Below are 27,204 nucleotides of genomic sequence, written 5' to 3' on the forward strand. Positions count from 1 at the left end.
TACTTTTTTTTTTTTTGTGTGTGTATCTTATCTTCTTGGAGTAGCACCTGTCAAAAAAATACTAGTCCAAAAAAACGTGATCAAACAGTAAAATTAGCCTGCGAGTCGACGACGACAAAAAAAACGGTGTAGTGTGCATTTAAGAGTAAGTAGACTTAGTGAACGGGGATAAGTTATTCCCAGGCACTTTACGGTGATCCCGGCCGATGTGTCGCCCACCAGATCCTGATACCAGATTTTGGATTAGTTTATTAGGACCAGCTTGCCATCGATCTTCTTCTTCTTTTTCGTATGGGTTTGCTCGTGCGTTAGCAGGTTTATCTTTTGTGCAAAGCCTTTGCCGCAGTTGATGCAAACAAAGGGCCGTTCCCCGGTGTGCAGCCTCTGGTGGGTGGTAAGATTTGCCTTCTGGCTAAAGCTCTTGCCACATTCTGGGCATTCAAAAGGCTTCTCCCCTGTGTGTATTCTCTCGTGTCCGATCAGATTACTGTTATTCTGAAAGCGCTTCCCGCAAAACCGGCACACAAATCGTCTCTCCCTCGCAAACGACTTTTGCGTTTGCATGAGCGATGTTCCCGGGTTGACGTTCTTCCCATAAACGACGCACGTTAAAGACTTTGCCACGGATACGTTTTTGATGGAAATGGCGTGAGGAAACTTGTTGTCAACTGGAAGTTTTAGACTGGATTCAACTCTCTGCTGAGGTTTGAACTGAACCATTGACCCGTTGTACTGTCTCATTTTCATTTTGTGGGTTCCTTGGTGAAGCCGGAGATCGGTTATTCTTAAAAACCTCTTGCCGCACTCGGTGCAGTTGTAAGTCCTCTCGAGCTCCTTGGGGGTCCCCGGCCCGTAACGTTTCTGTGCAAGATCCTCCTTCTGACCCACCGGCCACCTCACTAATCTTTGGCAGTATCCACTGGTTTTCATGTTGTACTGAATCTTCACTTTGTTTTTTGAAGGGATATTTCGGAGGTTGAATTTTTCAGTGCTGCGTTGGCTCTCGATAATCAATTCATCGTCTTTTGTTGGGAAGAAAGAAGAAAACAAAAAGGTCAGAATATTAATTTCAGATTTTTTTTTAAACATTTTTCAAGGTTCTTCCCGGGACTAGAATTTTTTTTAAATAAATGTAAAAAAGAATAAAAAAATCTAAACAAATTACTAATAATTGTGTTGGAAAAAAGGTGTCGTTCCTGCTTCCGAAACAATGCATCGTCAGCAGTCATGTGACCATTATCAGGTAACTATTTTCCAACATTTTTGATGCACAACCATATAGTAAATTACTTTTATTTGAAATTTATATTAAAATCTAAATATTTTTCTCTTTTTAATCAAGTGCCGGTAAGCCCCCTGAAGAACCAATACAACAAACAGCGGCCAGAGATTAAGGGGTTACCCCCATTATTGTACATCGCTAGTATAAGCCATCGCTTGCCATATACAGCAACCCCACGATCCTTAGAATAAAGGAGCAGGAGATGTAACGCAGCGCTGCGGCTCCTTCAGAGTTTCCCTGCACTGCGCAATTCACCACCGGTGCAGGAGAAAGACCGAAGGGACCTCAGTCCAGAGGGGCGAGGGTCCCAGAGGTAGGACCCCCATGAATAAGACTGTATTGGCATATCCTAGTGATATACCATAACATTCTCTGATCGGAATACTCCTGTAATAACTTGTGTGGATATCATAGGGTATAGCTGGAAGACGATAAGACGTTAAAGGGGTTGTCCAGGCACGGACAACTGATGACCTTTCCACGGGATACATCATCAGTATATGATTGGTGGGGGTCCGTCACCAGGCTCCCACACTGAGCAGCTGCCTCTGGGCGCCGGATGTCATGCAGTGGTTGGAGCCGGAAGTAGATGGCTCCGACCACTGCATAGCGGCTGTTCTGCAGCTCTGCTCCTATTCACTTGACTATTACTGCAGCTCGGCCGCTATTCCGTGACCGGAGCCACCTGCTTCTGGCATGGACATCAGGTGCCCGGAGGCAGCCGGAGCAGCTGATCAGTGTAGGTCCGGGGTGTCGGACCCCCATCGATCATAGACTGATGACCTATGCTGTGGACAGGTCATCAGCTTTACGTGCCTGGACAACCCCTTTCAACCTCAATGACTGCTACAAAACAAACAGACGTTACCGTTAATACACAATAGCAGGAATGAGACCAATTGCCCTGTGAATATGTGTGTACAGAGATTATATTATTATACCTGCACTCCCTATCATTTGTGTGGTAAAATAAAATAATCCTACATATGCCAAAGTTCACAGAAAAACATCCCAACAGGTAGGACAGTTTATATTGGGAAAGCAATTCCGGAGAATTCATCAACCTTTCTAGGCCAGATTTCTAGCGTAGAAAAGTCACAATTTGCGGCTTTTGGCCTTTTTACACCACCCTCGCCACGTTGGTGGAAAGGGGTGTGGCTTCTTAAAATGGGGCGGGGCCCAAGCAGTCCCGACAATTTTTTTGTATAATTTGCGCAAGAAAACTGGCGTAAATGATAACGGAAATCTATGCCAGCTCCAAGCTAACATAGATTTTATTCTGTGGAGTGTATCGAGGTAGAGGCCTGTGCTGGACCCCACACCCTCCCCCATTGGACAATGAAATTACATTTAAAAAAATTAATACTCACCTTACTGCTCCTCTTCTTTCCTCCAGGTCCCCTCAGGCTCCCTCAGCATGTCGCCAGTCATTTAACGTTGCAGTGCTGCGTCGCATAGGAGGCAGTGACGCTGCTTGGATTTAGGACTTTGTATGAGCCGCGCGGCCTGCTGAGGGAGACTGAGGGGACCTGGAGGTGAGAAGAGGAGCGGTGTGAGGACTATGCAGATTTTTTAATTTTACGGCTGATGGGAAGGGGGGAATGGGCGGCGCACGGCTGCTGTGCCACGACTGTGGCATATGGCCAGGCGTTCGCCTCTTAATAAATGTATTCTATCTTTCTCCAACTTTCTCTATATTAAGACTAACGTATGAAACGCCACTCTTAATAAAATTCTCCCCAGCATCTTTCAAAGAAGCCTAAACCTAAAAATGAACGACAAAACAAAACCAGAGGAATAGATTTCCTACCCACAAATAATTTTATGGAAATCTTGCAGAGAACAGACTGCGGAGTGAGTTTGACAGCCAATGGGGCAGAGTTTCGTGTTCCTGTTTGCAAATAGAGCAGTGGGGTAGGGCTCCTGCTGCAGTCAGTTGCCTTACAGCCATATACAAGTTTGTGAGAAGGAGGAGGAGGAGGGGGGGAAATGGCTGATCTCATGAGAATAATTCTATTAATATTTCTTTGTTTTCAATTGCTATATGAGGCAGGGGAGGATTAACATAGATTAGGATAATTTCTACATTAGGTGCTCTTACTTATGGCATATCCATAGGTTATTACCATAAATGTCAGCTAGGTGGGTTAGCCATGCCTAGGACCCCCACCAAAATACAATATCCCCGCAAAGGCAGGAAGCGGGGGAGAGAATGCCCCATAGTCTATGGGGAGTTGAGCTTTTTTTTTAAACTTTTTTAAAGAGGTTCAGTATTTATTTATTTTTATGAAATCTCAGAAAGGACGTAAATGACATTTGTACAACTAAATATCGGACGAACGATCTGTAAAATATGTACATGCAATGGAATAAGAGGTTTAAAGTGCACTTGTCATTCTCCATTTATGACGGACTTTATACACATCACCTATGCTTGCTTTAGGTTTCATAAATGCTTACTTTTTCATGTTATTTTTCTTTTATTTTATATTTTTCCTCCCTTTCCTTTTGGCATTGTCTGTCTAATGCCAGTGGCTCCAGTATGCAAATGAGTATGAGAAGACTCAGCAACACTCCAGTAGGGTAATGGTCCCAGGTACTGTAGCTTTGGGGAAAGGACAGAAAAAGTAATTACAAACGTCACCTTCCGTTTTAATACATGCAGTAGATTATTTTTTTTAATTTTTATTTTTTTTAGGGAATGACAGGTGCACTTTAAAGAGGTAACACATCTGTGAGTAAGACTTCATTCAAGACTTCATTTAGTGGCCTGAATACATTTTGCAATTTCATTTTGAGGACTGGTCTAGGGATCAGGATAACACGTACACAAGTCTGTGAAAACCACCCCTCTTCGGCTTTTAAGACCGTGCAATGAGAACTGGTAATAAGGGAGGAGCTCACCGTCGCGGAAATCGAAGAGCCGCAAACGCGCTTTTTCAGCCAGACAGCATTACGAGCATGCGCTGTCGTTCCACTGAGATGAAGGACGGGCTCAGAATCTACAGAGATCGCTCACTGGGCTGTTTCCAGGCTCTCATTCATCTTTATGGGGCGTGACAGCGCATTGTTGCAGGAAATGTCATAGGGACATGCACAGGTGGTCTGATATGTAAGAAACGCCATATTTTTTTTACATTGTAAAAATTCACATATTTAATCCAGATACCATAGGGATGTGTGCAGACGTTGCGGTAAATAACACAAATTGACCGTGTCGTGTGAACCCACCCGTGTAGTTCTGCTCAAATATGATAATCATACGATACAATTTACACTAAGTGTTGTCAACAACACACAATACTGCAGTGCAATTCATCAGCGTCCAGGTAAATGTTCTGGGAATAATGACTACTTCTTAATAATGACTACTTCTTAATAATGACTACTTCTTAATTATGACTACTTCTTAATAATGACTACTTCTTAATAATGACTACTTCTTAATAATGACTACTTCTTAATAATGACTACTTCTTAATACGTTAGCTCGTCTCTTCATGTAAGAAAAGCGCACGCCGTGTTACTGCCGAAATAAAGAAAACAAAGACAAGGCCCTGAGAACTTACCGACTGTGTAATTTATTACATCTCTTCCATCCAAACAAATATTTTCACTGTTCGACGGCGGCTCTTTTGATTTCATTCTCAATGTAACAGGTTCGATGTTGGGGAATTCTACAGTGGGGAAAAAAATTGGTAAGGAATTTTTTCCCTGAATTACATCTTTATTATTTAAAGGGGTCTCCAGGATTAGAGAAACAGGTCTGATTTTTTTTTCCCAGAAACAGTGCCAAACCTGTCCACAGGTGGTATTGCAGCTCCGTTCCATTAATATCAATGAAGTCAAGCTGCAATACCACACGCAACCTATGGACAGGTGTGGCACTGTTTCTGGAAGAAAGTAGCCATGTTTTTCTAATTCTATATGCCCCTTTAAACACAACACAATGTATAGATTTCTTACTACTGTCTTTACTACCTTTGTCTGTCTCCTCTCATATGTTACGCTGAACAGCACTCCAGACTTTGCATCTATCTGATAGCTCAATTATCAAAAGTCATTACTTTAAGTGCTGTTCATTTATGGATTGAGTTTACAGAAAATCCTTGGCACAGTAAGGATCTCTACTTGCATCCAGTCTGGCTCATACACATTTCCAGGATTGAGCGTCACCACAGCTTGATGTGACAAGTGTGCACTGGATAGTGACTTTATTTGCATACAGCAGCTCTTTTATGGATTAAACCAGAAAAAGTGACAAGCCCGGAAAACCTATTTAAGGCCAGGTTCACACACGCTGTTTTGATGCAGCTTTTTGAGCTAAAGCCAGGAGCGGATACAAAAGGGAGGGGAAGTATCAGTCTTTCTTCTAGACTTTTATTTTGTTTTTGTATCCACTCCCGGCTTTGGCTCAAACAACATCAAAAACTGCAAACCTGGAATCCCACATGAAGTTTTTTCTGCTAAAGCCAGGAGTAGATCGTTATGGGAGGAATCATTTAATAGGACTTCTACCTCTCCTCTCTTCTGTACCCCCTGCATTAACAGCATGTGTGATTCTAGTCTAAGGCCCTGTTCACATGCTCCGGTTGTATCAAGGTGTCGATGTTGTTTTAAAAAATTGTAAAGCAGTAATGCTGCAAATATTGTGATACATCTGCAATGTAGGAGCACAGTCTAAGGCCCCATGCACACGAACGTACTTTTGCGCCCGCAATTTGCCCGAAAATCCACAAGAGAATTGCGGCCCCATTCATTCCTATGGGGACATGCACATGACCGTGGTTTCCGCGGTCCGTGCATGGCCCCGGGGCCTGGACCGCAGAAAGAACAGACCTGTCTTATTACGGTTCTGCGGTCCAGGCTCATAGGAAATAATTGCCGCGGCCATGTGCACAGCCCGCGATTTGTGGGCGGCTCGCGGCTGACACTCTGTGGGCGGCCGACCCGAAAATCACGGCTGTGCACATGGCTACGGTCGCGTGCGTGAGGCCTAACACAACTGCATCTAGTGCAGCGTTACCATCAATTAGCCAACACCGGAAAGTTACAAGGGTGAATATAAAAAAGGGGAAAATTAGGTTTCTGTAAAACATTTTTCAACCTATAGATCAGTCACAATATTGGTTTTTAGGAGATATATGGGGCAAGTGAAGTAGGCGAGAATAGCCAGGAAGCTTTTCCCTAGAGCAAATGGCGCGTTTCTCTGTCCACTCACCTTTCAATATAACGTTTTTTTCGCAAATATTGTAGGGCTTCTTGATTATGAACTTTTGTGGAACCGCAACCATATTAGCTTTACTAATACCAGAGGTAGATGCTCGGTGTCCTTGTACTAGGAGGAAAAGAGAAGTCTGGTAATAAAAGCAGATCGGTAACATGAACATTACTGTCCTGTCAGGGTCTACACACACGGACGTCAAACTTATCCACAGGGCCCCAGTCACCTGGAGGATGCCACACGAGTGTCCCATTGGCATGTCGGGCTGGTATAGTCAGGTAAACCTTTTTTTTTTAATTATATGGAATAGCGCAATCAACTGCGCTATTCTATACAGAGGCATTTAGTAAAAAAGGACACCGCGTAGTATACGTTTATTTCTTTTACAATGGAAGCCTATGGGCGACATATGCCACTGTTTACCAATACAGCGCCATACGTTGGAGGCTTACGTTGGGGAAATCCTCCTGACATTTTGCTCCGACGTACACTGGGAATGCAAAGTGATTCGACCCTGACGACTGAGTATGCTCATCCACACAAGTCCATAGAGCAGTCATGATATTGCTCCAAACAAATCCTATTATTTCACGATTTACAAAAAAAAGAAATAGAATACACATATGAAAGGCTAGACCCGTAATATTCACTTTCCGACTGCACAACACGCAACAAACCTTTTTAAAAATCTATGTCTGCATTACAATGTGGAAGTAACGCTTTGTACTGACCGACCTATTAAATGACCCCATAACATTGTCAAATTGCTTTCCTGCAAAAAAATTAATATTCTTACAACTCACCGGCTGCATATTTGATGCCATGTCTACCGTCAAGCTGCAAGTTGTTATTGGATGGATGTTCTTGAAAATTAACCCTGCGAACAACTGGTTGAGTTAAAGGATAACCTGTAACAGATAAAAATACTTAAATGACTTATCTCAGCAAAGTAATCTCAATCCCCTAGAGCCGCAAACCCATCCACCCCCGTTCCTTAAAAGAAGCGGCGAGAAAAACAGATCAGAAACAGATGTTGTTCGTACATTCCTCACCATAAGGGTCAGTTCACACATTGCGTAAATACTCGGGTTTTTCCGCAACGGAATTTGTTGCGGAGAATCGGCAGCAAATACAGTAGCAGCAAAGCGGATGCGATAAAACAAATCTCCTCCACGCGCTGCGTAAATACTGAGCGGAAAAAACGTTCAGAAATTGACCCGCAATTGTATTTGTTGCAGGTTTTGCCCATTAAATTCAATGGGGAGATAAAACCCGCAAAAATAGCGTTTTTTTTGGCGGTGGATTCGCAGCGATTCACACAAAACGCAACTCAGGAAGAAACTCATACTGACCCAGAAGTCTGTGTTCCTCCCTCCAGCGCGGCCACCTGGGATGACGTTCCATGCCATGTGACTGCAGCAGCCAATCACATGCTGTAGCGGCAGTCATATGGGATGAAACATCATCCCAGGAGGGCGACCTGTATGACATCAGAGGGCCGGCCTCCTGGGATGATGCCTCATCCCATGTGACTGCCGCTGCAGCCAATCACAGGCTCACAGACGTTTCATCCCAGGAGGCCGGCCTGCTATCATGACGGCTTTAGTGCTGCAGTTTTCCACAGCGGACATTCTAGGTGAAAAACCGCACCACAGTTTGGTGCCGTTTTTCACCCAGAATTCTCTGCGGCGCATTGGGCAGAAACGCTGCGTGTGAAATAAACCCAACAAGGAAATTGGTTGCCACATAATTGCGCAATATAAGTGTCGGTGACCGGCTATACATTTACTTACATTGTTCTGTGTCATCCAAGCATTCAACATCTGAGATAACAGTATAATCTTCAAGAGGTGTCTCTTCTTTAACAGCCATGTATTCTCCAAATCTGTCAATAAATTTACCTGTTCAAAAGGTAAAACCACATTAAATAACGTACAACTTCACATTTCCAATCAAAAAGAAAAGGAAACAAAACTAATCTAAGAAACAAAAAAAAAAAAGCAAGAAAAATTGCGTTTTTATTTCTAGAAGTTAAAAATCATATATAAAAAAAACGCAGCAATCTGACAAAATGCAGAGATCAGAATACAAATATAGACACGTCATGACAGATCTTACTTGTGCTGGGAAAAGACACACTGCCCCTGCCATCCTGTTCATGCGAGTTCATCACACGCTGCTTCTCACCAAGCTTGACGGTCAATAAAATATCAGGATTCACCAAACCACGCTCTAAAAGGACATGACAAGAGAACAAATAATCAGCACACAAACATTTCTAACAATATTAACACTGGGGTATTGCGCTATGCGAGAAATCCACCATGGGATAATTGACCAAAATCTTAATAATCATCTTTTTCTAAAAAAGATAATTGACTAATATTGTGAAGGAGGCCGTGGATACATCATGTCTTTTCATATCAGTATGTGAGTGCACTGTACAACCTTAGACGCGGATCTGTCAGCATACGATGCTCTCCTGTTTAACGGCAGTCTAGTATGGAGACAGGTCCGCTCTCCAATTAGCCCAAAAAATAGTTGCCATCAAAGAATACAGAGGACTTGTAGTCTTTGTGTATTAAAGGGGTTGTCCAGGTTGGGGGGGCTGTGTTTTATACTGATGACCTATTCACAAGATAGGTCATCAGTATATGATTGCTGGGGGTCCGATCAGTTGTTCCGGCAGGGTCGGTGCCGGAAGCAGAAGGCTCAGACAACTGTACAGCGGCCACGCTGCAGTAAGTGAATAGGAGTGGAGAGGCAGCAGTGCAACAGTCCTCGCAGCTACATAATTACTATAGTATCAGCCCAGCCCAGATCACAGTCAGAGGCCTGAAAAAAAATCATCAATAACCCAAATTCCAATTACACTCACCAGAACCAACAATATTCAGGTTTTCATTTCTTCCTACGACTTGACGGCTTTTCCGACACGGCTCCTCTTCTGGCTGTATCCTTAAGAAGTTGTTGGGATTCAGGATGACAAAGCCTAAAAGACAGGAAAAGTTTATGACACAAGTAGATCAATGAGACAATTTACAATACTTCATGTGATACAAAGTGTTTTCAAGTCACAAATGAAAAAAAAAGAAAATATGGATCACACTTTCGACATTGTGGACGTAACAAATAAGAACCGTACCCAGTGAGATTAAGATCCCATGAATTTCTTTAATGACACCAGTGTACAGGTCTTTCTGCCACCCTTCTAGGAGATCCCACTCCTTCTCCGAAAAATAAACCGCAACATCTCTGAATATCACCTATAAAACAGTAAAGAGAAGACGTGACCGTGTTATGGGAGTGCGGCAGAACAGTTTATAGTGAGATGTACAATTACTGTAAGAATTTATGTTACATTGTTGATGAATGGACATGTTCTCCTGAATGCCGCACTGCGGCTCTTAAATTGGCCACAAACTAGTGATTCTTATGGTGGGTCATGTCAATTTTTATCAGGATACAGGAAGGCGTCATGTTCCTATGACTGGTCGATTGTAGCCAATGGGCAAACACGCAGCCCTTGTAATAAGCCAAACAGAAACTTTATTTTAGCGAACGGCGGGGGTCATGGTGGTCCGGCTTCCACCGATCTGACAATAATGGCACATTCTAGAAATATTCTATCAGTCTTAAGTAGGAAAATGTCTAATAGTTCTATGAACTAAACCGCCTGGATACTGGTTAGGCCTTGTTCCCATCTGTATTCTTCAATTTTGTTTTTCTGCACCGTCATAGGAGCAGAACAACTAAACTGACAGAGTGCCGATACGGTAGCACGAGACACCACCGACTCGTAATAGGGTCCGCCGCTTCCGTTGTGGTGTCAGTCATTTTACCAGAAAATATAGCGCTGTATACTGTGCTATTATTTCGGTCAAACGTGGCGGCATCTGCGACAGAGGCTCCGAACAAAGCCTCCGATGCAGACGTAAGCACTGATTTGTAGCGACGATCACAACAGGAGAGAGACCAGAAAACCATTGCACGGTCATTTACTCACGAATATTTTCTGCAGCCTTGTACTAAATGTTATACAGATTGCAGAAAAACATTATATTAAAATTAAAAAGTTAAAATCAATTACAAAATTACCGTAGGGGACACATGGCCGGCCATGTCTGCACCCGTTTCTTCGTCTTATACAGCAAAAAAAAGGTAAAAGGAGAACTGCGAGTGTGTGAAGGTCAGAGCCACATCCGGCAGAGAACAACTTTTAGCGAAGCCTAGAAGTGAAATAGAAAATGTTAAAGGTGCGATGCACTTACCCGTCTCCCAGCGGCCGACCCCCAATATACAAGCGGCACTACCGGGATTAGGTCCTCACTTACATAGCAATAGAAAAGTAACAGGAGACTCCATCTCTATTGCTATACAGGGACGGAGTCAGCAAGTTACGGTTTACCTAGCAAAGAAATCAAAGGCAACAACATTACACTGAATAGGAGCTGTGCTCTGGATCTAGAGGGACTATTGCAGCACAGAACCAAGAACTGCAAGATATAACTGGTGAATGACTTTATACGTGTGATATAATAAAGCTAAGAGAGTGGCAGTATTTAGATGAAAAGGAACTACACCCGTCTAAAGCAATGCAGAGGGCTGTCGGTCGCACGTGCCATATTTGCTGCAGAAATTTGGTTGCAACGAAGTGCAGTACAATGTGAGAGAATGGGATGTTAAAGAGGCTCTGTCACCAGATTTTGCAACCCCTATCTGCTATTGCAGCAGATCGGCGCTGCAATGTAGATTACAGTAACGTTTTTATTTTTAAAAAACGAGCACTTTTGGCCAAGTTATGACCATTTTTGTAGTTATGCAAATGAGGCTTGCAAAAGTCCAAGTGGGTGTGTTTAAAAGTAAAAGTCCAAGTGGGCGTGTATTATGTGCGTACATCGGGGCGTGTTTACTACTTTTACTAGCTGGGCGTTCTGATGAGAAGTATCATCCACTTCTCTTCACAACGCCCAGCTTCTGTCAGTGCACAGACACAGCGTGTTCTCGAGAGATCACGCTGTGTCGTCACTCACAGGTCCTGCATCGTGTCAGACGAGCGAGGACACATCGACACCAGAGGCTACAGTTGATTCTGCAGCAGCATCGGCATTTGCAGGTAAATCGATGTAGCTACTTACCTGCAAACGCCGATGCTGCTGCAGAATCATCTGTAGCCTCTGGTGCCGATGTGGCCGACACGATGCAGGACCTGTGAGTGACGTCACAGCGTGATCTCTCGAGAACACGCTGTGTCTGTGCACTGACAGAAGCTGGGCGTTGTGAAGAGAAGTGGATGATACTTCTCATCAGAACGCCCAGCTAGTAAAAGTAGTAAACACGCCCCGATGTACGCACATAATACACGCCCCGATGTACGCACATAATACACGCCCACTTGGACTTTTGCAAGCCTCATTTGCATAACTACAAAAATGGTCATAACTTGGCCAAAAATGCTCGTTTTTTAAAAATAAAAACGTTACTGTAATCTACATTGCAGCGCCTATCTGCTGCAATAGCAGATAGGGGTTGCAAAATCTGGTGACAGAGCCTCTTTAACAAACCCCCTTCACTCATGGTGTTAAAAATCTGCAGCGGATTCCAGGTATGGGGTGGATCATGCCCTATATGCTGCGGATCATGCCCTATGTGTTGCTGCGGATCATGCCCTATATGCTGCGGATCATGCCCTATTTGCTGCGGATCATGCCCTATGTGTTGCTGCGGATCATGCCCTATATGCTGCGGATCATGCCCTATATGCTGCGGATCATGCCCTATATGCTGCGGATCATGCCCTATGTGTTGCTGCGGATCATGCCCTATGTGTTGCTGCGGATCATGCCCTATATGCTGCGGATCATGCCCTATATGCTGCGGATCATGCCCTATTTGCTGCGGATCATGCCCTATGTGTTGCTGCGGATCATGCCCTATATGCTGCGGATCATGCCCTATATGCTGCGGATCATGCCCTATATGCTGCGGATCATGCCCTATGTGTTGCTGCGGATCATGCCCTATGTGTTGCTGCGGATCATGCCCTCCCTATATGCTGCGGATCATGCCCTATATGCTGCGGATCATGCCCTATGTGTTGCTGTGGATCATGCCCTATGTGTTGCTGCGGATCATGCCCTATGTGTTGCTGCGGATCATGCCCTATGTGTTGCTGTGGATCATGCCCTATGTGTTGCTGTGGATCATGCCCTATGTGTTGCTGTGGATCATGCCCTATGTGTTGCTGCGGATCATGCCCTATGTGTTGCTGTGGATCATGCCCTATATGCTGCGGATCATGCCCTATATGCTGCGGATCATGCCCTATGTGTTGCTGTGGATCATGCCCTATGTGTTGCTGCGGATCATGCCCTATGTGTTGCTGTGGATCATGCCCTATGTGTTGCTGTGGATCATGCCCTATGTGTTGCTGCGGATCATGCCCTATGTGTTGCTGTGGATCATGCCCTATATGCTGCGGATCATGCCCTATGTGTTGCTGCGGATCATGCCCTATGTGTTGCTGCGGATCATGCCCTATGTGTTGCTGTGGATCATGCCCTATATGCTGCGGATCATGCCCTATGTGTTGCTGCGGATCATGCCCTATATGCTGCGGATCATGCCCTATATGCTGCGGTAATGCCGCGGATTTTCACTGCAGGTTTCATTAACTGCAATGCAATAAATGAAATCTGCGGCTGGATCCTCCCCAAAATCTGCAAGTAACATTTGCAGATTTTGTCACAGGTTTCCGGTTCAATAGCATAATATTTATGTGATGGGTGAAGCCTGGAGCAAGCGGACAGCCTGGCATACAAGTGGCACGGGACAAGTACAAGTCGGTAATATAAAACAACTAGTTGCCTGGGAGCCTTGATAAGGTCCCGTGCACACGCTCGTAGTTTTTTCTTCAATTACAGATCCGTAATTGCGGATAAAATACTGACGTTTATTTCTATCGGCCACGGCCACCTATATTTACGGCTGTGCGTCCAGGCCGTAGAAATGAGCCGCAAAAAATAGGACAGGTCCTATTTTTTAGCATTTATGGACCGTGCTCCTTTATTACTGTGAGCCCGGTCCGCAAATGTGGACGACACTCCGCGGCCGGCCCGCGCTGTATTTACTGACCGTAAATACTGCACAGTTGTGTGCATGGGGCCTTCAAGTGTGGAATTAGTGCGACTCATAAGCAACCGTAATGTTTTCCTACAGGAAAAAAACTTGCAAAAGCTTCGATACGTTCGGGATTCTTGTGATTGTGGCAAGTCACCCCGCGACCTTTTGCTCATAGGGAAACATTGAGGTCGAATACGAGGAGCGAGTAGGGGCAATGCTGCAATTTTACCCGTGACTCATGGGCGACCAAATGTGACCGCAGAGCAGTTTTGCATTAACAGAAACCAAGTGAGACGGGACAGAATTCGACGTTAGATTTCATTCACCAAATAGAAAGAGTTTTACAAGCGGTATTTAATGTAAACCTTAAGAGCCCATCCACCCAACATTATACCTGACGCCACCAACAGCAGGATATTAAAGGCTTTGAAGTGTGCGGAGCCACTTCAAATGACTAAACCCTTATAATAGAACAATGCAAGGACTTGGGCCTTTCCCAAAAAATAATTGAAAAAAAAATTCCCATCTGGAAAACTGTCCTGCTGTAAAGTCATTACTCCGGATCCTACAAAAACTTCCAACAAAGGTCTCTCGACCCCAATACATGCAAAGACGACAAAGCAAAAAACGCGCATATATAAGACCACAGCCAAACGGCAGGGAGTCCCCCCGAGGGCAAGTTCATACACGTTCAATTATTTTTCAGTGCGTTCGAGCTAGAAGATACATTAACCCCTCACAGCCACTGCAGCAACAGGACACAATAGCACAACCTAGTTCTGTCTTTTATCTGACTTATAACCATTGTGTTGTGTCTTGTTACAACCCGAGGTCGCATCATTGACTCCCATAAACCCATCGGCACGCTATGAACTCATATTCATACACGAGACAGATTTTTCTCCGGGTGGAATGAAAGTTCTCAGAACTTTTTCTTATGCATTTCTTTTAACAGTGGGGGACTGCTGGGCGGCTGCAAATGTCGTCAGTCAGGCGCCGGCAGAGACGGTATGTGGGCGCCTGTGCAGCGTAAACTGAAGCCCCCCAGTGGTCCGGAGAGTGTGAGACTTAAAAGCAGTAACAACACCCCTTAACTTCTTCACGCAGAAACCGGCGCCGCTTCAGCCCTCTGATGTTTGCTGCGTTTATAGCAGAGGATGAGATATTGCATTTTAAGGAATATTTTTACACGGCTGAAAAATATTTTGTACGCCCTCCGGCTGCAATGCTCCATGAGCTGTGCTGTGGGCTTACAAGTGACATAGCAAGAATACGCCAGGGTTTATGTCATGCATGAGATGTAATAAAAGTAGAATTGTTTTTGTGAAAATTCTGCAGCTGAACTTTTGCTATTTAGGACTACATACACACGTTGCAGAATTTGATGCGGAAAATGCACATCAAAACTGCAGATAAATGCAGGTAGAATTCACACATAAAGGGGTTTTCCCATCAGGGACATTTATGACACATCCACAGAAAATGTGATAAATGTCAGATAGATGCGGGTCCCAACTCTGAGACCTGCATCTATCTCCAGAACGGGGCCCCCTAAACCCTGATCTGCAGCGCTGTGCTCCGACTGAAGCGTGCGATTCCCAACCATGAAGAAGAAAACGGCGTAACTCACTGAGCTGCGCTGTTTCCTTAAGTCCCATAGTAGTGAATGGCAGTTACGGAAGCAGCGCAGCATGCGAGCTCTATGGAGATGCTGATTTCATTTTCCAGCAGGACTTGGCACCTGCCCGCACTGCCAAAAATACCAACACCTGGTGTAATAACCACAGTATCACTGCGCCTGATTGGCCAGCAAACTCGCCCGACCTAAACCTCATAGAGAATCTGTAGGGTATTGTCAAGAGGAAGATGAGAAACCAGACCCAACAATGCAGACGAACTGAAGGCCGATACCAAAGCAAACTGGACTTCCATAACACCTCAGCAGTGCCACAGGCTGATCACCACCATGCCACGCTGCATTGATAACACCTCAGCAGTGCCACAGGATGATCACCTCCATGCCACACCGCATTGATAACACCTCAGCAGTGCCACAGGCTGATCGCCTCCATGCCACGCTGCATTGATAACACCTCAGCAGTGCCACAGGCTGATCGCCTCCATGCCACACCGCATTGATAACACCTCAGCAGTGCCACAGGCTGATCGCCTCCATGCCACACCGCATTGATAACACCTCAGCAGTGCCACAGGCTGATCACCTCCATGCCACGCCGCATTGATAACTCCTTAGCAGTGCCACAGGCTGATCGCCTCCATGCCACGCCGCATTGATGCAGTAATTCATGCAAAGGGAGCCCCGACCAAGTATTGAGGGCAGATACTGGACATACTTTTCAGTAGGATAATTCAGAATTAAAAATCATTTTTGAAATTGGGCTTCTATAATATTCTAATTTTCTGAGAGACTAAATTTTGGGTTTTCAGTAACGGTTACCATAATCATCAACATTTAAAGAAAAAAATGCTGGAAACAGATCGCTCTGTGTGTAATGAATCTATAGAATATATGAGAGACACTTTTTGAGTTGAATTACTGAAATGAATTAACTTTTTGATGATATTCTAATTCATTAAGAAGGACGAGTATATATTCATGAAGCATTGCAGAGAAGAGCGGTGGAGATCGTGCAATTATGCTAATATATTTCATCTCCACCGCTCTTCTCTGCAATGCTTCATGAATATATACTCGTCCTTCTTAATGAATTAGAATATCATCAAAAAGTTAATTCATTTCAGTAATTCAACTCAAAAAGTGTCTCTCATATATTCTATAGATTCATTACACACAGAGCGATCTGTTTCCAGCATTTTTTTTCTTTTAATGTTGATGATTATGGTAACAGTTACTGAAAACCCAAAATTCAGTCTCTCAGAAAATGTGATTATTATAGAAGCCCAATTTCAAAAATTATTTTTAATACCGAAATTTTGTCCTACTGAAAAGTATGTCCAGTATCTGCCCTCAATACTTGTCCGGGGCTCCTTTGGCATGAATTACTGCAACAATGCGGCGTGGCATGGAGGCGATCAGCCTGTGGCACTACTAAGGTGTTATCAATGCGGCGTGGCATGGAGGTGATCAGCCTGTGGCACTGCTGAGGTGTTATCAATGCGGCGTGGCATGGAGGCAATCAGCCTGTGGCACTGCTAAGGTGTTATCAATGCGGTGTGGCATGGAGGTGATCAGCCTGTGGCACTGCTGAGGTGTTATCAATGCGGCGTGGCATGGAGGCGATCAGCCTGTGGCACTGCTGAGGTGTTATGGATGCGGTGTGGCATGGAGGTGATCAGCCTGTGGCACTGCTGAGGTATGATCAATGCGGTGTGGCATGAAGGTTATCAGCCTGTGGCACTGCTGAGGTGATATGGATGCGGTGTGGCATAGAGGTGATCAGCCTGTGGCACTGCTGAGGTATGATCAATGCAGCGTGGCATGGAGGTGATCAGCCTGTGGCACTGCTGAGGTGTTATGGATGCGGCGTGGCATGGAGGTGATCAGCCTGTGGCACTGCTGAGGTGTTATGGATGCGGCGTGGCATGGAGGTGATCATCCTGTGGCACTGCTGAGGTGATATGGATGCGGCGTGGCATGGTGGTGATCAGCCTATGGCACTGCTGAGGTGTTATGGAAACCCAGGTTGCTTTGATATCGGCCTTCAGCTCGTCTGTATTGTTGGGGCTGGTGTCTCATCTTCCTCTTGACAATACCCTATAGATTCTTTATGGTGTTTAGGTCGGGCGAGTTTGCTGGCCAATCAGGCGCAGTGATACTGTGGTTATTAAACCAGGTATTGGTACTTTTGGCAGTGTGGGCAGGTGCCAAGTCCTGCTGAAATATGAAATCAGCATCCCCATAAAGCTTGTCAGCAGAGGGAAGCATGAAGTGCTCGAAAATGTCCTGCTAGACGCTGCGCTGACTCTGGACTTGATATAACACAGTGACCAACACCAGCAGTTACACGGCACCCCCAAACCATCACTGACTGTGGAAACTTCACACTGGACCGCAAGACACTTGGATTGATGCCTCTCCACTCTTCCTCCAGATTCCGGGACCGAGATTTCCAAATGAAATTACTTTCATCTGAAAACAGGACTTTGGACACCGAGCAGCAGACCAGACCTTTTCTCCTTAGCCCCGGTAAGACGCTTCAGGCGATGTCTCAAGGAATGGGACATTTTTCTCCCATGTCCTGGAGACGTGTGTGTGCGGTGGCTCTTGAAGCACTGACTCCAGCCGCAGTCCACTCCTTGTGATTCTTGAATGGCCTTTTCTTGATAATCCTTTCAAGGCTGCGGTTATCCCTGTTGCACCTTTTTCTACCACACTTTTTCCTTCCTCTCACCTTTCCATTAATCTGCTTGGATGCAGCACTCTGTGAACAGTCGCTTCTTTAGCAATGTCCTTTTGTGGCTTTCCTTCCTTGTAGATGGTGTCAATGACTGTCTTCTGGACATCTTCCCCACGATTGTGCAGCTGCTGAACCAGACTGCTGGACCTTTTAAAGGCTTAGGAAACCTTTGCAGGTGTTTTGTGTAAATTTGCTGATCAGAGTGTCACACCAGGAGTCTACAATCTTCAACTTTCACCCAATATTCTAAATCTTCCGAGAGGCTAAATTTTGGGTTTTCAGTAACCGTTACCATAATCATCAACATTAAAAGAAAAAAGTGCTGGAAATAGATCACTCTGTGTGTAATGAATCTGTAGAATATATGAGTTTCACTTTTTGAATTGAATTACTAAAATAAATTAACTTGTTGATGATATTCCAATTCATTGTGAAGGACTAGTGTATATTTTAGTCCCGTTGACCCGCCCACACACCGCTGCAGACGGTAGGCTGGTGATTTCGTCGACCGGTCTTCTATAAATGACAGAGGATGGGCGGGCATTGACATTTGCCGGACTCCTAAACTCAGCAATGTAATTGTGAAGACTCCTAAGTGCTTCAGTGCGCGGATCAGATGCGCTATTTATTACAGAGCGGGTTTACTAGGGAGTAGCCAAATAATATTTAGCGATGGAGATTCATCGTATTTACACCTATACGGTGGTTATATTAGTTTTGGGTTCACTTTAACTGCATCTGAGTGAAGTTGCTCAAGGATCTGAGATCTATTTCTAGACACTACAGAGAGAGCTTCACTACAGCCTGTCCAGGACCTTTCACACACGGATGTCACAGCTCATGGACTCTGGGAAGTGACTATCCGAGAGATGGAGGCAGCAAGACTCAGCTCAGGGAAACGAGGGACCAAGCAGGAGTATTTAAAGGGGTTTTCCGTGTTATTTAAAAAATTGGCCATTGTAGAAGGTATGCAAAAATAAAATAAAAAATGAGCCATTGCTCAACTCACGGGAAAACCCCTTATATGTCTAGTGCTTTCCTTATGATTTATGCGGCTTAACCGTGGCAATCCGAAACGAGATTTTCTTTCTTGCATTTATAATAATTTGCCCTTTAATAAAATCTGTAATATTCTATTGATTACAATGAAATTATGAAAATTTACCCCACGATCCAACCACCTACAGCTTCCATGCGTTATGTGAAATATGTCAGGTCCACATCTCCGTTCACTCACAGCCACATTTAATACATCTATTATACAGGATAAAAACCGATGACTGTCGCAACAAGCTGCATAATATTCACACGCCGCCTCTTCTCAGCGGTGGTTTTTGGACGGCGTCCGTGAGTCACTTTATGTCTGACCATTCCAGGAGAGCAGCGAGGTCAGGATTTATGGCTGTGGCATGTCTTTGCTGCGGTTAGGAAGTTGCGTGGTCAATTAAAGGGGTTGTCACTCAGGATCTACTAGGGAATAAAGATGTTATAGATGGGGGTCCCTCACTCGGACCCCTCTTAAGACATGACACGGCATGCGGCTCACTCTGTAAGACACGGTGAACCACTTACTATGGGTACGCCCACCAATTTCAATAGGTGACAAGTAATCAGGTGGGCAGCTTCACCAGGAGTCGGACACTGATCACCATCAAGAAAGAGCTACGGCTCGACCATAACAGCTACTGCACCGCGTGCGTTCATGTTGCAGCCTATAGGCTGTGGGGGTCAGGGCATGCTGGGAGTTGTAGTTTTGAAACCATTGGAGAGCCACAGGCTGGAGACCACTTGACTCGAGTCACACATTTGGGCCACTGAAAGCTAAAACTGACGGCCACTTGTCTCCCAAATCCCGTACATTACATTTTCATTGACTTTTGGCATCAAACTCAAATCAGGCAGCATGAAAATCACAGTATCCGGAAGCTGCCTGTAGAGTCACCCCACATTCATGGAAAGCCATACCGACAGTCCTGTGACAGTAGTGACAGCACCGACTCCCAATTCTTATCCCAATTACATCAAAAGTTGCACGGCCCTCACAAGTCTGATATCACTCAACAGATATCCTGGTGTATCCCCGAACTAATACATGAAAGCTTCCAGACAGTTGTCTACACACAAATATACCAAAACTGAGCTGGTGACAGGTGGTGCTTCATGAGAGGGGGAGGGGTGTTCCATATGAGGGTATGAAGTGCCAGGAATGAAGTGAAGGCTTTACGAGCCAGCGAATGCAAGTCATAAATAGGAGAGAAATGGCGGCTAAAAACAACCAATAAGGCCTCATGCACACGACAGTGTTTGGTCTGTGATATACGGATTGTATGTCGGGCGCATTTCCTGGACCGAACACAGTGCAGGGAGCCGGAGTTCCTGGCATCATAGTTATGTACGACGCTAGGAGTCCCTGTCTCGCTGCGGAACTACCGTCCGGGACTGAAAACATGATTACAGTACAGGACAGTATTTCCGCGGACACAGAAAATAACAAATATCAGGCGCAGATTTCATTTTTTGTCATTAGGACTGCGCCAAATTTATTAAGAGGCGCGCATTTCAATGGATGAACTTCAGTAACGCTCTGATTTGCGTGCAGAGAATATTCAGCAGCAGGTGGAGATTTTTTACGTCTCATCCACTTGCCTGGAACAGCTTTCCGCTGCTGATTTCCCCTCACAAATCCGGATGGAAAATCTGCAATAAATTTGCTGTGTGTGAAGGGACCTGAGACTGGTGCAGGGAACGTCAGTCATAATAAATCTCCGACAATGTATTAGGGGCGTAGAATGACACATAGCAGAAGATTTATCAATTACTTTTCTGGCAAAAAACACGATGTAGTAAAGCGCTCCATGTGTATGAGGTGGGGGGTGTATAGGGTATTACACACAGTATATACGAACATAAATAACTAGGGTAACGTTAGGAGAAACAATAGTTATAGATGTGTGCTCTATAAGAGGAGGGGGTATGTGGGGAATGTGAATTTCATACATTGCATATTACTAGGGCAGGGATGTACAGTTATAGAATACACATAACTATTATATATAGGAGGAGGGGGTATATATGGGGTAGAATAACTATAATTATACATATAACTATTATGTACAGTATATTTGAGGTGGGGGTATAATAACTCTATACATTACATATAACTATTATATACAGTATATAGGAGTATATATGGGGTATAATAGCTCTATACATCACACAACTTTTATATACAGTATATAGGTGGAGGTATATATGGGGTATAATAACTATACATTGCATATAACTATTATATACAGTATATAGGAGGTATAATAACTCTATACATTACACAACTTTTATATACAGTATATAGGAGGAGGCAGTATATAGGGTATAAGAACTTTATATATTACACATATAACTATTATATACAGTATATAGGACAAGGGGGTATATAGGGTATAATAACGCTATACATTAAAAATATAACTATTATATACAGTATATAGGAGGGGGTATATAGGGTATAATAGCGCTATACATGACACATATAACTAGTATATACAGTATATATGAGGAGGGGTATATAGGGTATAATAACTATACATTACACATATAACTAGTATATACAGTATATAGGAGTGGGTATATAGGGTATAATAACGCTATACATTACACATATAACTAGTATATACAGTATATAGGAGGGGGGGATATAGGGTATAATAGCGCTATACATTACACATATAACTAGTATATACAGTATATAGGAGGAGGGGGTATATAGGGTATAATAGCGCTATACATTACACATATAACTAGTATATACAGTATATAGGAGGAGGGGTATATAGGGTATAATAGCACTATACATTACACATATAACTAGTATATACAGTATATAGGAGGGGGTATATAGGGTATAATAGCGCTATACATTACACATAACTAGTATATACAGTATATAGGAGGAGGGGGTATATAGGGTATAATAGCACTATACATTACACATATAACTAGTATATACAGTATATAGGAGGGGGTATATAGGGTATAATAGCGCTATACATTACACATATAACTAGTATATACAGTATATAGGAGGAGGGGGTATATAGGGTATAATAGCGCTATACATTACACATATAACTAGTATATACAGTATATAGGAGGAGGGGTATATAGGGTATAATAACGCTATACATTACACATATAACTAGTATATACAGTATATAGGAGGAGGGGGTATATAGGGTATAATAGCGCTATACATTACACATATAACTAGTATATACAGTATATAGGAGGAGGGGGTATATAGGGTATAATAGCGCTATACATTACACATATAACTAGTATATACAGTATATAGGAGGAGGGGGTATATAGGGTATAATAGCACTATACATTACACATATAACTAGTATATACAGTATATAGGAGGGGGTATATAGGGTATAATAGCGCTATACATTACACATATAACTAGTATATACAGTATATAGGAGGAGGGGGTATATAGGGTATAATAGCACTATACATTACACATATAACTAGTATATACAGTATATAGGAGGAGGGGGTATATAGGGTATAATAGCGCTATACATTACACATATAACTAGTATATACAGTATATAGGAGGGGGTATATAGGGTATAATAGCGCTATACATTACACATATAACTAGTATATACAGTATATAGGAGGAGGGGGTATATAGGGTATAATAGCACTATACATTACACATATAACTAGTATATACAGTATATAGGAGGGGGTATATAGGGTATAATAGCGCTATACATTACACATATAACTACTATACACAGTATATAGGAGGAGGGGGTATATAGGGGGTATAATAACGCTATACATTACACATATAACTAGTATATACAGTATATAGGAGGAGGGGTATATAGGGTATAATAGCGCTATACATTACACATATAACTACTATATACAGTATATAGGAGGAGGGGGTATATAGGGGGTATAATAACGCTATACATTACACATATAACTAGTATATACAGTATATAGGAGGAGGGGGTATATAGGGTATAATAGCGCTATACATTACACATATAACTAGTATATACAGTATATAGGAGGAGGGGTATATAGGGTATAATAGCGCTATACATTACACATATAACTACTATATACAGTATATAGGAGGAGGGGGTATATAGGGGGTATAATAACGCTATACATTACACATATAACTAGTATATACAGTATATAGGAGGAGGGGTATATAGGGTATAATAGCGCTATACATTACACATATAACTACTATATACAGTATACAGGAGGAGGGGGTATATAGGGGGTATAATAACGCTATACATTACACATATAACTAGTATATACAGTATATAGGAGGGGGTATATAGGGTATAATAGCGCTATACATTACACATATAACTACTATATACAGTATATAGGAGGAGGGGGTATATATGGGGTATAATAACGCTATACATTACACATATAACTAGTATATACAGTATATAGGAGGAGGGGGTATATAGGGTATAATAACGCTATACATTACACATATAACTAGTATATACAGTATATAGGAGGAGGGGGTATATAGGGTATAATAGCACTATACATTACACATATAACTAGTATATACAGTATATAGGAGGAGGGGGTATATAGGGTATAATAACTATACATTACACATATAACTATTATATACAGTATATAGGAGGAGGGGGTATATAGGGTATAATAGCGCTATACATTACACATATAACTAGTATATACAGTATATAGGAGGGGGTATATAGGGTATAATAGCGCTATACATTACACATATAACTAGTATATACAGTATATAGGAGGAGGGGGTATATATGGGGTATAATAACGCTATACATTACACATATAACTAGTATATACAGTATATAGGAGGAGGGGGTATAATAACGCTATACATTACACAGGTGGGGGGTGTGGACTGTCAGTGGGGGTCTGGCTGCCATGTCTCCGGTGATGCTGGAGTCAGGAGGATGCTCCTCACATCGCGCAGTGACACGGGCAGAGCAGGCTCAGCGCTCCTGACACCCGGGCCTTGTCTCTGCAGAAGGCGGGGGGCGGGGCCTGACATCTCTCACTCCGCTCACGGATGACTATGGCCCTGAGGTAAAGTATCACCGCACACGGGCCAGGTGTACAGCGGGAAGAATAGCCGCAACGCCATACTCACCGCACACACATCACCAAGCCCGGGAGCCGCCGCCGCCACCACACAACATTCCCAGCTGCATCCTTCACCTACTCCGGGTCCACATTCTGGGAATATAGATCCTTCCGCTTATTGGCTATAACGGGAGCTAGGTGATGCGCCCAACGCTTGCCGTTGGGTGTGTTGCGATCACGTCATGAACGTGAGTGTGTAGCCGTTCTCCGTGCAGAAAAAGTAGTCCGTCCAGTACGGGGATTTTGAGTGATTTTCCCGAGACTAAAGTCATAATAAAACACTTTCTTCCGGGAAACGACGTGTTGTGGTTGTTCGCAGTTTTGTGAATTATAAAGAAAACCTCTCCTCAGAAATCTTGATCTTTTTCATCAAATTTTTGTGGAAATTTTTTTTTTCTGAAGAATTTTTTTCCCGTGTTCTTGTTTTCATCTTCTCTTCATTCCCACCTAATATTACACCCGTCACCTCTCCTGACACGTCTGTTTTACTAAATACTTGTATTTACCATGAACTAACAACTCTGGAGCATCTTTCCTTACAACTTTGCGTTGTGCTGTTCCTCTGTTATTCCTCCTGGAAATGTATGAATAATTTGACAACTGGGCTTTAACATTCACCCCTTAACAAAAAAAAAAGAAAAAAAGAGAAAATATAACACCCAATTGTCAATGTATTCATACATTTCCAGGAGGAATAACAGAGGAATAACACAACAGAGTTCTTCAGAAAGATTCTCCAGAATTGTTATTTCATAGGGAATATAAAGTATTTACTACAACAGACGTGTCAGGAGAGGCGACCGGTTCTCTTTAAAACATTTATAAATTACTACAGACCCAGAAACCATAGACCATGGCGGCAATTATTCTCTCGCCGCGACTATTCACTACCGCCCATACCGATAATTATCGTGTGACAAAACAATGGTTTCCAACAAATGCAAATAAGTTCCCGCAGGCAGAAAAGATTATAGATTCGCACACGGCCGCCATTTTTTACAATTTTTTTAATTAATTTTTTTACAATTGTGGGATTTAACCCCTTCCTGCCGCAGCCATTTTTCGGATTTTCACTTTCGTTTTTTCCTCCCCACCTTCCAATAGCCATAACTTTTTTCAATATTGCCGTACGGGGGATTGTTTTTTGCGGGACGAGTTGTAGATTTTCACGCCATCATTTATTCTACCATATCATGTAGTGGGAAACTGGGGAAAAAAATATTTGCGGGGTGGAATAGGAAAAAAACAGCGATTCCTCCATTTTTTGGCGGGCTTTTGTTTTTACGGCGTTCTCCGTGCGGACTAAATAATGATATATTGTAATAGTTCAGACTTTTCCGGACGCGTCGATACCAGTTATGTTCAGTTTTTTATTTTATTTTTACATTGTGCTTGATGGAAAATTGTGTTTTTTTAACTTTTAATTTAATAAAAATTTTTATTTATTAAAAAAAACAACTTTATTTGACAGTTTCTTACCTTTTCCCCTAGCGGATCGCTGGCAGGATATAATGGATTGCAGCATATCCTGATACTGACACTCCCCTAGGAGTACAAAGATGGCAGACCTGGGGGCATTCATCAGGCCCCCCAGGCTGCCATGCCAACTTACGGCACCAGCGATCGGGGGCCATTGCAACGTTACAGGGGGCTGTCCCCCCTGTTTCTATTCATTTAAATGCCGCGGTCGCTATTGACCGCGGCATTTAATGCGTTAAATGAGCGGGATCGCGCTCGTTACCCTGAAGTGTCAGCTTTGACCCACAGCCGACGCGCTGGTTCTATGGAGCGGGCTCAGCCCGTGAGCCCGTTTCATACTCCCCCACCCGACGTGGGCCGGATGTCGGGAAGGGGTTAAAGGGGTTGTCTGATTTAAAAGATACATGTTAAATACCCTAATAGGTGTTGATAAGAGGCGTTTCCACAATTCAGGACCTTTTCTGGAGGACCCGGCACGTCCTGGCAATAGCCGGACCAATTGATTTTAGTTAGAAATGTGTAATTCTTAATTTCCCCTGTGGGGGCGCTGCAGCGGAATCAAACACTTGTTAACTAATAATAACCCCAAAAACCCACTCTTTCCAATCTGCATTTCCCCAATGTCTGGGACCCCCCCCCCTCCCGACTAAGACGACAAATCATGCCGAAATTGGAGGCATCCAGGAGGTTCACACTGAGCCCCAAAATTTATTCTAACACTTCCTAGTTTTTCCTGGAATGACCCCCCTCAGCCAATCAGCGGCACAGAAAAGGGTCACATGACACTCTTTGGAACTACTATAGAATCCAGGGAGCATGTCACATGACTATGGGGAAGACTCCCAATTTCTTATCATTTTCAAGGTCTCTGCTTGCTGTCAGTAAATAGAAACACTCTTTTTTTTTTACATCCAGAGGCTGAATACCTGCACTGAAGTAATATTCCTCACAGCTGAGAGTTTGTTACAGTTGTAGCCGAGTCTTTACAAGTCTCTGTGAACTGAACAGTCTGGACTTGTGGGAATCTTTATAAAGGGGAGGAGGGGTGCTGTCTGTGTCTGGGGAGCCTGACATGTACGATGATCTCACATGCCGGTTCTAGATTTATCCTTTTAATTTTTAATATTGTAAATGACTAAATATCTTAAAAAACTGATTTCTTACAGGTACAAAAACATAAAGGTGACGGGTGCCCTTTAAATATCAAGTACTTTCTGGATACATCAGATCGTCGTCCTCATTACTTGACACAGATTAATTTTGAGGACTGTCCTCAAGGACCATTCACTCCTGGAACTGGAACGTTTCCTAAATGACTTTCATCATCGCTCGTGTATCTGGAGTAATGAGATGAACTTCTAATTTACTTCATGAACTCAAAACGAGCAGAAATAGAACATGGTTTGTCGACTTCAGCTCAGTGAGGTGCGGAATGGCCTATAAAACAAGGTACAGGAACCCCCACTCTCACCATGAGACCCCCCACCTATCAGACATGTAGGGCATATCCTGTGGATAAA

General features: G+C 43.3%; 2 protein-coding genes across 4 annotated transcripts in view; one reads left to right on the plus strand and one right to left on the minus strand.

Annotated features, from left to right (window-relative positions):
* LOC142661799 (uncharacterized) lies at nucleotides 1-24,330 on the minus strand. Its single transcript, XM_075839385.1, has 10 exons — nucleotides 24,213-24,330; nucleotides 10,605-10,735; nucleotides 9,652-9,772; nucleotides 9,385-9,498; nucleotides 8,625-8,738; nucleotides 8,300-8,407; nucleotides 7,310-7,414; nucleotides 6,504-6,620; nucleotides 4,852-4,959; nucleotides 1-1,022 (listed from the first exon to the last, which is right to left on the minus strand). The coding sequence occupies exons 2-10, from the start codon at nucleotides 10,626-10,628 to the stop codon at nucleotides 244-246; spliced, it is 1,590 nt and encodes a 529-aa protein (XP_075695500.1). The 5' UTR covers nucleotides 10,629-10,735; nucleotides 24,213-24,330; the 3' UTR covers nucleotides 1-243.
* The window catches only part of LOC142661800 (olfactory receptor 1E5-like), a 15,671-nt gene continuing 12,453 nt past the window's right edge, over nucleotides 23,987-27,204 (plus strand). For 2 of the 3 annotated variants that reach the window (XM_075839386.1, XM_075839387.1), the window contains exons 1-2: nucleotides 23,987-24,148; nucleotides 26,851-27,133. The gene's annotated coding sequence lies outside the window, so the exon portion shown is untranslated. Of the gene's footprint in view, nucleotides 24,149-24,178; nucleotides 24,394-26,850; nucleotides 27,134-27,204 lie in introns of those variants that run through there. The other variant, XM_075839388.1, reaches the window with a different exon arrangement.

This window comes from Rhinoderma darwinii, chromosome 10, assembly GCF_050947455.1.
Source record: "Rhinoderma darwinii isolate aRhiDar2 chromosome 10, aRhiDar2.hap1, whole genome shotgun sequence".
Taxonomy (NCBI): Eukaryota; Metazoa; Chordata; class Amphibia; order Anura; family Rhinodermatidae; genus Rhinoderma; species Rhinoderma darwinii.